The 12231-nt window shown below is 54.4% G+C and overlaps 1 protein-coding gene across 1 annotated transcript; it reads right to left on the reverse strand.

The window, feature by feature from the left end:
• Positions 1-3283: 3283 nt before the first annotated feature.
• LOC103916045 (potassium voltage-gated channel subfamily V member 2-like) lies at positions 3284-6458 on the reverse strand. Its single transcript, XM_009322990.1, has 2 exons — positions 5208-6458; positions 3284-3566 (listed from the first exon to the last, which is right to left on the reverse strand). The coding sequence occupies exons 1-2, from the start codon at positions 6456-6458 to the stop codon at positions 3294-3296; spliced, it is 1524 nt and encodes a 507-aa protein (XP_009321265.1). The 3' UTR covers positions 3284-3293.
• Between the last annotated feature and the right edge of the window lie 5773 nt (positions 6459-12231).

Consider the following 12231-nt stretch of genomic DNA (forward strand, 5'->3'; position numbering starts at 1 on the left):
CCCAGTTGGGATCACCCCCCCGGTAGTGCCCGGGAAGGCTCAGGGCCGAGCTCTGATTAAATCGACCTGAATGAGCCTGTGCGATTGGGCAGCCCTGGGGCAACAGCTCCGTTTTGGGGTGCCCTGTGCAGGGGTGCAGGTTTCCTTGCCTGTGCAGAGGCTTCCTGCAAGCTGTACTATATGTATATAGCAAAAGCACTAATATATGACAGAAACTGCTTGTACAGTGTCCTGTAAATGTCTGTACATTTCTGCATTGTTGTGACTTGTAAAATGAATTCAGAGGAACTATTAAAAGTGCCGTTCTCCGAGGGGCTGCTTGTGGGACCGCTGCCTGGGACGGGGCTGGCTGAGGGCGAGCAAATCCTGCGGCCACGGGGAGGGGTGATGCAAGCGGAGAGATGACGATTCAGCTGCAGCACGGTCTCCAGGGGTGGGTTCAGTTGCTAAGCCCCCGTTCCTTGGAAGCTGAATGATCTCAGGATCCATCAGCCAGCCGACAACGGGGGCTGGGAGGGGATCCCCGAGCAGGTGATGGAGGCACGTGGGGAGATGCAGTGACAGGGTCTGGGATTGAGGGGGACTGTAGAGGTGCCCGGAGGTGATGCTGCCGGGGCAGGTGGGTGGTGGGGAAGGACAGTATTGGGTGAAGATGGCTGGAGGAGGCTGCACCGTGCCCAGAGAGAAGGTTCCTTGTGGAAGAGAAATGGGGTAGAAAACAGAGCTGACCAAGGCTGTGGGGCCGGGTTGGTGCTGGGGAGGGGTACAGAGGGCTGCTGTTAGTGTGGGTACCGGGGAGCGGGTGTAGGTGCTGGGGGTCAGGGCAGGGGTCCCTGTCTCGCACCTGCTGGCACAGCTCCCTTGTCCCCTGCGGTCCAGGAATCAGCTGGAGCGTGGCTGTCCCTGCCAGAGGGTTCAGCCCCTCCAAGCCTCTTTCCAACAGTTTCTAACAGCAGTGGCTTAACCATGGTCCCAGGCTGACACCAGGCCCCTCCCCAGCAGCTCTTCATCTCCAAGCCCAGCTTGCAAGTGACCAAATCCCACCCTGGCCTGGCAGGCACCAGTTTCCTCCCACTGCTCACCCGAAAGCAGCACCAGCAGCTGTTGGCCCTTCCCCACCACTGCCTGCCCTGCAGCCTGGGGTCCCTCTCCCCATCCCACCCAGCGGAAGGGTGAATGTCCCCGGGACCTCATTGACTAGATACGGCCCCACACTGGAGGGGCAAATCCTTCCCCTGTGCCCCATAGACGTGTCCCCCACTGCCCTCACTGCCACCGGGATGTGAACACAGGGCAGAGCCAACTGGTGCGTCCTGAGCACATGCAGATGTCCCAGCTCCTCTTCCAATGCACCCAGGGCCAGGCACCTCGTCCCAAAACCAATATGCAGACAGGCTCACCCGTGTCCCGTGAGAGCCCCATCCTCCCACCGATGGGCAGGAGAGGTGGTTGTGAGCCTTGGGGAGACTCCCCCTCCTCACCCCCGAATTAAGAGTATTGGGGCCAGTTCTGTTTAATATCTTTATCAATGATCTGGATGAGGGGATCGAGTGCACCCTCAGTCAGTTTGCAGACGACACCAAGTTGGGTGGGCGTGTTGATCTGCTCGAGGGTAGGAAGGCTCTGTAGAGGGACCTGGACAGGCTGGATCGATGGGCCCAGGCCAACTGTATGAGATTCAACAAGGCCAAGTGCCGGGTCCTGCACTTCGGCCACAACAACCCCATGCAGCGCTACAGGCTGGGGGAAGAGTGGCTGGAAAGCTGCCTGGCGGAAAAGGACCTGGGGGTGTTGGTCGACAGCCGGCTGAACATGAGCCGGCAGTGTGCCCAGGTGGCCAAGAAGGCCAATGGCATCCTGGCCTGTATCAGAAATAGTGTGGCCAGCAGGAGCAGGGAAGTGATCGTGCCCCTGTACTCGGCACTGGTGAGGCCGCACCTCGAATACTCTGTTCAGTTTTGGGCCCCTCACTACAAGAAGGACGTTGAGGTGCTGGAGCGTGTCCAGAGAAGGGCAACGAGGCTGGTGAGGGGTCTGGAGCACAAGTCTTATGAGGAGCGGCTGAGGGAGCTGGGGTTGTTTAGCCTGGAGAAAAGGAGGCTGAGGGGAGACCTCATCGCTCTCTACAACTCCCTGAAAGGAGGCTGTAGCGAGGTGGGGGTCGGTCTCTTCTCCCAAGTAACTGGCGAAAGGACGAGAGGAAATGGCCTCAAGTTGCGCCAGGGGAGGTTTAGATTGGATGTGAGGAAAAATTTCTTTACTGAAAGAGTGGTTAAACACTGGAACAGGCTGCCCAGGGAAGTGGTTGAGTCCCCATCCCTGGAAGTATTTAAAAGACGGGTAGATGAGGCGCTTAGGGACATGGTTTAGTGGGCATGGTGGTGTTGGGTTGATGGTTGGACTCGATGATCTTGGAGGTCTCTTCCAACCTTAATGATTCTATGATTCTATAAGAGCACTTTGCTGAATTACACCAAGCGGCTGGCCAATAATTCAAGACAATGAATGGTTTTGGCCTGGTTTATTAGATTCCTGTTCCTGGGGACGCTCTGGCTACCAGCTCTGCGCCCCCAGGGTGCCCGCAGTTCCTATCGCAGCAGCATCCTGAGCCAGGACCGTGTCCTCAGGCTCTCAGGGGAGTGGGAAGGAAAGGGGGTTTGGCTGGCAGGACGCATGGCTGCAGTCCTTTTTGTGGGCCTTCACCCAAATCCCCACACTGGACTCAGCCTGGGCTGAACGTCTGCTCGGCTGGGAAGGAGTCATGGGGTCCTGGGCTACTGCCTGGCAGGGGGAGCCTGTGTATGTCCCACTCAACCCAGGAGCGGAGCAGCACCTGCGCAGGTGTCACACCAGCCTTCATCTCATCAGGGGTGTCAACTTCTACCATCCTCAGAAAGGTGACGGAGTTCAGCCTCATGCATCCCACCGCTTGCTTCCTGTGTCCTCGGGGTGCCCCATGCCCCAGACCACGACAGACAGATGTCCTGCATTGGCCGTACAGTGCGGTCTTTAGCTGGTCCTTCACTGACCACTCTACGGGACAGCAGGGTCCAGCACGCAATATTGAGGAAGGTCACAACACAGTCACAGGCATGTTTCATCCTTCCAAACAGCCCGAGCTGGCAGCAGCACCTGTACAACAGCAGACCCCCCCAGACGCTGCTGTGACTTGCTACTCGCTGCCTGAGTTGTGGAGCCTCCCTAGGAGACAGGACCTGCTGGAGGGATGGCCAGGCTGGAGGGCAGGACGCGTCATGGTGGAGGGGGTGTTCGGGGGGGTGAAGGGCCAGTGGTCAGTGGTGACAGTGAGGGTCGTCTCTGCAGCACTCCGACAGCTTCTGCAGGACTCGCTCCTTCAAGCAGATCCTCCTGGAGAGCTTGAGCGAGTGGCTGGTCTTGTTCTCATGAGCCTTCAGCTTGGCATAGTAGTCAGAAAACTTGTTGTAGAGAATGGAGATGGGCATGCCGTTGAGGATGATGCCAAAGGAGATGCAGCCAAACGCCACCACCCTGCCGAGCACCGTGTCGGGCACGCTGTCTCCGTAGCCCACAGTGGAGAGGCTGACCTGGGCGGGGAAGGGAAAGGATAAAATCCTACATGAACAAGTCCAGCAGACCCCGCCTGCTGGTGTTGGGACCCACCTCCCTCTGCCCCTGTGTGGGAGCCGGGTATCCCCTGGGAACGGCACTGCACTGTGGCTGCAGCCAGCTTGGCTGTCCCTGCTCCAGCAAGCCTGCACGGCCAGGGCTCGGCTCCCCGGGCTGCACCTGGCAGGTTTGGAGAACCCAAGGAAAGGGCTGGATGAGGCCCCAACAGCAGAGACCAGAGGCAAGTCTCCACGCTCCCTCCTCCCCTTCGTGTGTGTCTCTTCAAAAGCAGCTGGACATCACCGGGCTGAACTTTCCCCAGCAGCCAGACTGTCTGCTGGAGCTTCCTGCCCCCACGGAGCAGCGGCTCCGGTGCTTCCTGGCTGTAAGCTGCCCGGTCCCACAGGAACGAAGCTTCCCAGACCCTCCCTCCAAGGGAAACAGAGGCACTGCCCAGGAATGCACCCAGAGGAACCGCTTTTGGATGACAGGGCAGCAGGACTATGGGGACAGGGTGAGAGCTGGGACAGAGAGGTTTGGGCTTTGCATGGAGCCATGCTGACCAGGGACAGGATCAGCCTGTGACATTTAAATATGCAAATCTGGTCATTTTGCGAAGTGATTTTGCACTTCCTCAAGGAGGGATGAATTTGAAGCAGGCAGCCTGTGGTGGCCAAGGGGGATTATAAGAGCAGAAGTGATCTGTGGGATCATTTCATCGGTAAATCAAAATGCCCTCATAACCCCTGGCTCTCAAGTGCTTTAGCTGCTCCTCATCTCAGAGGTAATCCCAGGTTTACTATAGTGCTCGGCTCAGCAGAGCTGGCGGCTCCCAGCACGAGCAGGGTAGCCAGCAAGGGCTCCTGTCCCCAGCTGCAGCACACCCCGGTCTGTGTCCTCTCTCAGGACACGGGTTGAGGCACGGTGTGACCATGTTTCCTTGGTTCCCGCATGCAGCCCTGGGTCCCCTGGCTCAGCCCCACAAGCTCTGACCCCCTCAAGCCTCCCGAGCCGAGCCGGGCTGCAATGCTGCACAAGACTCAGGCTGTCCCAGGCAGCTGTCCCCATGCCCACGGGGTCTGAACCACATCCACCCAACACTTGGGTCCCATGACAGATAAAGCCCAGGCTGAGTTACTTGTCACCTGTTACTTGAGTTTACCTTGTCACTACCGTAAGCTCTGCCCCCCCCAAGCCTCCCGAGCCGAGCCGGGCTGCAATGCTGCACAAGACTCAGGCTGTCCCAGGCAGCTGTCCCCATGCCCACGGGGTCTGAACCACATCCACCCAACACTTGGGTCCCATGACAGATAAAGCCCAGGCTGAGTTACATCCCCCTTGTCACTAACCCAGGCCTGGAGGTTTCCAGGCCACCACCTCTGTCCCACCATCCCACCCCAGCACCGGCTTTCAAGCCTCTGAGCTTAGTCCAAATCTCTGATTTCTTTTCTCAGAGTGTGCAGGGCTCTGGGTTTCCCACCATTACTGAGCTGTCGGGAAGACTGGGCCCTTTTCTGCCTCCTGGCCAGCAGCAGTGGTGAATCCCTTGAGCACCAGGGCAGCCCCTACCCGCGGAGCCCCACCGCACCCCTCTCTGGAAGAAGGTGCTCACACCTTACCGCTGCCCACCACCATGCGTAGGGGATACTGGTGAAGTTGGTGCCTGGGACATCATGTTCCACCGAGTGCATGAGAGCAGAGAAGGTGAAGACCCCCATGGCAATGAAGAGGAGGAGGCAGCAAACCTGCTGGTAGCACTGGCGAATGGTGAAGCCGAAGGCCCGGAGGCCGGTGGAGTGGCGTGCCAGCTTGAGGATGCGGAAGATCCTCATGAGCTTGATGAGCTTGAGGACTTTGCCCAGCTTGCTCACATTCTCCACCTTGTGCAGTTCCTCATGGTAAAGCAGTTCTCCTTCGTCCAGATTTTCAAAGAGGATCTGGATGTAGAAGGGCAGGATGGCCACCAGGTCCACAGCATTAAACACTGCCCGCAAAAATTTCTTGAAGCTGGAGGAGGCTATAAGCCGCATGAGGTATTCGGAGGTGAAGAAGATGGCACAGACCACCTCCAGCTGCTCAATGCACATCTTCCCTGTCTTGTGTTTCATCTCCTCCACTGTGCTCAGTGTCATGCCCACGACGGAGATAAGCACAAAGATGCTTGACATGACAGCAATGATCTTGGCTGGGACAGAAGAGTACGGGTTCTCAATGAGGTTCCAGATCATCTTCCGAAACCGTCCCAGAAATTTGCCCTCAAACTGCTCCACTGAGTCCAGGGGCTCCAGTTCTGCCTCCAGCTCCTTCTGTATTTTCAGATACTCATTGAGTTCATCTTGCTTTTCCTCAAACAGGATCCGGCAGCAGCGTTGGGAGTATTTCAGATGGATTCCCCAGTACTCGATTTCCTCTACAAAGTTACTGGGGCACATCTCATCCATTACCCACAGGACCCCGCTGTGGTAGAATTGGAAGATGTAGTGGAAAATTGAAGGATCTCTGTCAAAGAAGTACTCATTCTTCTGCACTGAGTAGTCATCGCAGAGCTGCAGCTTCTTCATAGGGTCTGTATAAAGGGCCAGCTTCCCAAGCCTGGTGATGGGATACTGGGCCGCTACCTTGTAAGCTATCTGGAACAATTTGCCACCCACGTTAATGTTGAGCACGTGCTTGTTCCTTTGGATGGGAGTCTTGCTTTTCCCCTGGTTTCTGTCCGTCACGTTCTGCATGGAGCTCCATTGCTTTACCAGGCTGTCCTGCGCAAATGGGATGCTGACTTCATCTTCCTCCAGTGTCTGGCAGCAGCCCCGGCGATCCCCTATCTTCAGGCTGGCAGAGAGACTCACACGCCTCGTCCCCAGCTGCCTCATCGTGCCTGACCCTCCAAGGCAGTGATTCCTGTTATGGGCCGTGGGACAGCAGCTCTGGCTTCATGGGAACGCTCCCACCAGGCGTACGCTGGCTGGGACGAGTGCTGCGAGCTCAGAGGAGCAGTGGTGAGCTGCTGCCCGAGGGGCACTGGCCGTGTCATGGTGCCACGTGGCACCTGCCAGGTTCCCAAAGCTGATTGCTTGTCAGATTGCGGTTTGCACTGTAGGAGTCGGAAGCAGCTCAGTGTCCGTCCCTTAAGACAATAATGAGATTGAAGCACTAGCCCTTTATGTAAGGAACTATTTCCAGCTCTGCACTTCTCTTTTTCCTTATTCTGTTCTTACTAGCCGTTTGCGTTTGTCACACGCTACCCTGTTTCCAAGGACGGCATCCACGATAGCAAGTTGAAAAGAAAGCATGAAGTTGCCTTGATTTAACCCTGAAAGACCTCCCTTGCCAGGCACAGAAAGGTGCAGACATGCAGGATTTGTATCAATCATCAGCTTTGTACCTCCACAACAGATGCTGCTCTTGGCACCAGTCATTCATTAAGCACACGAGTGCTAATGCAGCTGCCCCTGCTCCATCAGCTGCATAGCCCAGAGAAGGGAAACGGTTGTTACCTCCCAGCTCGTCCCTCAAAACCCCACAGCGCAGATTTACAGAGGAAGAGGTGAAGGAACCAGTGCCCGAGCAGACCCCCAACGTGACACGTTGCTCCTGCACCACTGCCCTGTGCCACCTGCTCATCACACCGGCCTTCAGCCCCATTACTCCCACAAGCAGGGGCAGGAACATGGGATGGGACACCGGGAATGCAAGTATGCAGTAAAAGTTCCCCTGAACTATAGGAACTGAAAAGGAGGAATTGCAAGTAAAAGGGGAAACAAAATTAAACGGGCCGATCTTTGATGTCTTACCCTGGAACACAACCCTACCTCAGCATGTAAAACATCACATTGATTTCCATGAGCTGCTCTAATAAAATACAGAGACCTGGAGCACAAAGCTGCTCCCAGGCTGAAAAGCAGCTCAGGCTCCGCTACAATTGAAGTCTCTGAGCCTGGGGATTAGGACAACAAAAATGCTTCTGGCACCAGACAGAGGAAGGGAAATTGCTGTCACAAACACGGCTCCAAGTTTTGGCACAAGACCCATAAAAATGTGTTTCTTTCAACCCTGAAACACTCAGCTCAGGGATCAGTAAGCAAAAACCTGCGTGATCTTGCAGTGGGAAGAGGCTGCGACTGCTGCGTTTACCCACCGGCCTTGCTTCCCATCGCACAGAGCAAAGGGCTCTGCCCCACACAACAGAACAGCACGTCTCAGCTCAGCAGCTCGAGCTTAGAGGATGATCTGGGACAGGCTGGTGGCAACTGACCTCTGCCACATGGCCCTAACAGCACAAGCACTTGTATCAGCCCTAGCTCAGCCCTGTCCTGCTGGGATTTCTGAAGCACCTTCCTGCTCTGCTGGGCACCCCACTCCTTTCCCTTGCTCCAATGAAAAAGGAACAAGCTCACACGGTCTTAAGCTTTTCGCCTTGCTCTTGGCTAAGCCTTCCACCTGTTACCTATTCTGCAGGAGCTCCCCCGGTGCCAGTGCCAGCTGTTTCTCTTGTTTCCACCCACTCCATTCACCCTGCTCCCTGTATTTCGTTTTTTCTATTACAGCTGATGTCTGCTGGAGTCACCTCAGTCCCAGGCAGGCACAGCAGCACTTGCTTTCCCTATCTGCCCATGCCAGCCCACCCACCACGAGTCCTCTTTCCCAGGATGTGACAATCCAAAGGTGATGCAGCCCCCGGCCTCCTGAGTACAGAATTCAAGCAAATGCACAAATCCAAGAAAAATAAAAAAAAAATCCAGAATTCATTATGTTTCAAGTTCTTTATTCTCCTGTGTCATTCACCAACAGCTATCTCCACTTGTCCCTGTGGAAACAGAAGCAAGGTTGTGTGCACCCTTGCAAATGACCTCTTGGTACTAAAAATAGCAGCACTGGGAATAACTCAGTACCACATACAGAATTTTCTCCTGTGGGGTACAGCAGCACACTCACACTATCCAGGAGTGGAAAACTCCTGCTCTAAGGCTGATGACCAGTGTCTGCTCAGCAAGCCAAGTTCTCACCTTTAAGGCACAAAGATCAAGCAGCCAAGGCAGCAGCTTTCTATCTTTTGTGCACTTGGTGAACACTTGTGGAAGGAATATGTGGTGAACACTGAACTAGAGGCACTGGTCAATAATCTCCTGCCTCCACTGACAGTTCTTCTGAGAAGTGTACAGCTCTGAGCCGTTCGGAAAGAGCTACACATGCCACAATGCAGTGTTTGATCCAAGACACGAGTTATTTGAAGCTGAAAGCAAAACCAACCAACCAACAGTCAAATACTCAAAACCTCACAGACTCATAGAATGGTTTAGGTTGGAAGGGACCTTTAAAGACCATCCAGTCCAACCCCCCCTGCTGTGGGCAGGGACATCTTTCACTAGATCAGGTTCCTCAGAGGCCCGTCCAACCTGACCTTGAACATTTCCAGGGATGGGGCATCCACAACTTCTCTGGGCAACCTGTTCCAGTGTCTCACCACCCTCATCATGAAACATTTCTTCCTTATGTCCAAGCTAAATCTGCCCTCTTTCAGTTTATAACTGTTGCCCCTTGTCCTGTCAGGACTACAGGCCTTGGTAAAAAGCCTCCCTACATCCTTCTTGCAAGTCCCTTTTATATATTGAAAAGACACAGTAAGGCGTCCTTGGAGCCTTCTCTTCTTCAGGGATTGCCCTGACCAAGGTGCAGGACCTTGCACTTGACCTTACTGAACTTCAGGAGGTTCACATGGGCCCACGCCTCCAGCCTGAAGGTCCCTCTGGATGGCATCCCCTCCCTCAAGTGAATCAACTGCACCACTCAGCTTGGTGTCATCCACAAACTTGCTGAGGGTGCACTTGATCCCACTGCACACACCACTAATGACGGTATTAAATAGCACTGGTCCCAGTATGGACCCTTGAGGGACACCACTCATGTCAAAACAGTTATAAGGAAGACACCATTAACAGTGTTAGAGAAGCAACATCCAGAGTTCAGCGCTGGGGGGGAAAGTGCAGTTCTGCAAAGGGCAGAGATCCTTGCTGGAAGGGAGCGTGCCGAGAAGCTGCTTGCCCCTTGCTCACTCAGGGTGGCAGCACAGCAAAGCCAGAGCAGACAGGAAGCTTTTCAACTTTCACCCCTGTGCTTGACCTGTCAGTAAAAGCTTCCTGTACATCGGATCGAGTAGCATCAAAACACTAGCGCAAACATGGAGTCTACGTCTGATCTGTGCGGAGTCAGTGAGCTCCTACTGAAATGGATGAGAAAGCCCCCATTCCCTGACAATATCCAGGGGGAAGAATGGGGCAGGCGAAAAAAGTCTCTTGGCTTTGGAAGTGGAAGGAAACAGTTGAATAGCACCTAGCACCTGTCATTTCATGGAGAATAAAATCTTTGGGTCCAAGGCCACACTGGTGAGAATCAGCATTAACAACCCCTGGAGGCAAGAACAATGAAGAAATTTCTGCCACCTTTGTGAGGGGTGATTTCACAGCACCGGGGAAGGTTCTGTGCTGTTTCCAGAGCCAAAGTAGTCCCACAATCTAAGACCCATTTCCAAGGGGAGCATCCTCCTTGTTATTCCAGTGTAACAACCCAGATTTGAGAGCTGATGTCCAATTCAGTCAGCATCTGCGGGGAGCAGGAGGGAGACCAGGCTAGTCCCATCTTATCACTTCATGGTAAAGATCCCTGTTACAAGAACAGAAAAACACCTGGTTATTCACAGTCCTTTGGGCAAAAACCTGGTTTGACTTCGGTTTGTGCAAAGTGGAGGTAAACAACCAACACCAGAAGATTAGTATCTTAGCATGAGTGCTCAGTGTCCTTGGCAGCAGAGGAAGGACAGAGACCAGTGCATCACTATCAAAAGAAGCCATCATCTTCTCAAATTAGGCTGTGCAACTATCCCTGCAGTCAAGAGCCTTCATGCCTGATTGCGAGGAAGGAAGATGAGGGGAGAGTTCTGCTGCTTCAAGGCAGACTGAAACCCCAAGCATGTGGCTGACCAGCAGCAGGAACAGCTGGGAAAAAGCTACCCCCAGTGGGGAAAGCTCTAGAGGCTAGAAACACAGGGCAAGAAGGCATTTCTCCCTCATGCACACAGAGCGCATGGGGTGCGAGAAACTTACCCTTCAGGGAAATGAGCCCGTCTGGCTCTTGTCAGGCATCAGCTGTTCCCTGGATGCTTTTTCAAGACTGAAGATGTCAGATCTGCTTTTGGCTTTGGACAGGCCCCACACAGCAATAGAACCCACAGCTACCAGGATGCTCAGGAGCACTAGAGAGGAAAGTGCACAGGCAGAGAACCACTCACTCCACCTGGTCTGGACATCAGTACTGGGCTCTGTTGCTCAACAGCATTAGCCACCAGGTAGAGATCAGCAGCTTCCCTCAAGGATAAGGGACAGAGAGAGAGGAAGTGAGTTAGTGCCAGATCGCATGGAATGGCCTTTCCAAGGTCATAGTGCGTCCAAGTCAGAGGAATGACTAAGCTGTGGTGTAAGGCCTCCCCCAGCCCTCCCAGCCCAGTGAAAGCAGCTACTGATACAGGTCTGGAATTAACTCCATCAGGATACCCAATTTATAGCCCAAGCCAGGACCAAGACCATGTGCAGCCCTCCGAGTCTCACACACCTGCAATAATCAAGATCCATCTGCGGCCTTGACTCCTCGATGGCACAGAGTCCCCAGGCGCAGGCGTAGCTGAAGTCTCTGCGAGGAAAGAGCAAGAAGTCCATCAGGCTTCCAACTCACTTTACGGTCAGCATTCAAAGCAGTCTCCAACCCAAACCTGGCTGAGTTCCCAGTTCACCTCAAGAGTGCCAACAGGCCTTTTTCAATTTAAGCGAAATCTTACTGGCCGTTACTGTGATTATTCCACATCAGAGGAAAAAAAGCCCTACTGGAAATGCATAACAAGGAAAGCTGGGAAATTTCCCAGCTGTAGCTGCAGCATCCTAACCTCTCCTTGTGGCACTGGGAAGCCCCAGGTACAACCAAAATGCAGCTCATCTCCCCACCTACCAACTGCACTGGTGCAGGCATCAAATCCAAATACAGTCTCTCATGCCTACAGTAATCCCCCTATTCTCTGCATCCACGGTGCTTCAGCTCCCAGACGCCACAGAAACCCCCGGGGTAAGGGAAGCTGGAGCAGCACCTCAGACAGCCACAGGTCTGCGACAAAGAAAGCTCCAGAGCATCTCGGAGCAGAGCAGCAGACACAAACAGTCCTGGGGATGCACACACCCTTCAGCTTGACAGGTACCAGTATCTGCTGCTCTGATCCTGCCCGCATGGCCCAGAAGCGCTTCCCCCATCCTCTTCCCTTCAGCTTGTCGGTTCCCCAGAGATCAGAGGAGCTCAGAAGGGTGGACAGAGACTCCAATGTCACTGGCTTGTTGGAAGGAAGCAGCCAGAATTGCATGTTCTGGAAGAAGGTACTTCAAAGGCACTTCCCGAGGGAGCCCATGGATGTTTAAACGCCATCTCCACAGGAGGAAGCTCAAGGTGGGGCTAACCCTACAGTGCTCCCTCTGCCCAAAGCAAGCTGTGAGGAATGCAACTGTCTCAGAGAGGCTAAAAACGACAGAGATGAAAGGCTTTAGTCTGTTTTATCACCCCCGGAGTACGGCCGCCGCCATCCGCGGCTCAGCCCGCCGTTGTCGTCGTCCC

The sequence above is a fragment of the Pygoscelis adeliae genome, unplaced genomic scaffold, assembly GCF_000699105.1.
Source record: "Pygoscelis adeliae isolate BGI_AS28 unplaced genomic scaffold, ASM69910v1 Scaffold284, whole genome shotgun sequence".
Classification (NCBI taxonomy): domain Eukaryota; kingdom Metazoa; phylum Chordata; class Aves; order Sphenisciformes; family Spheniscidae; genus Pygoscelis; species Pygoscelis adeliae.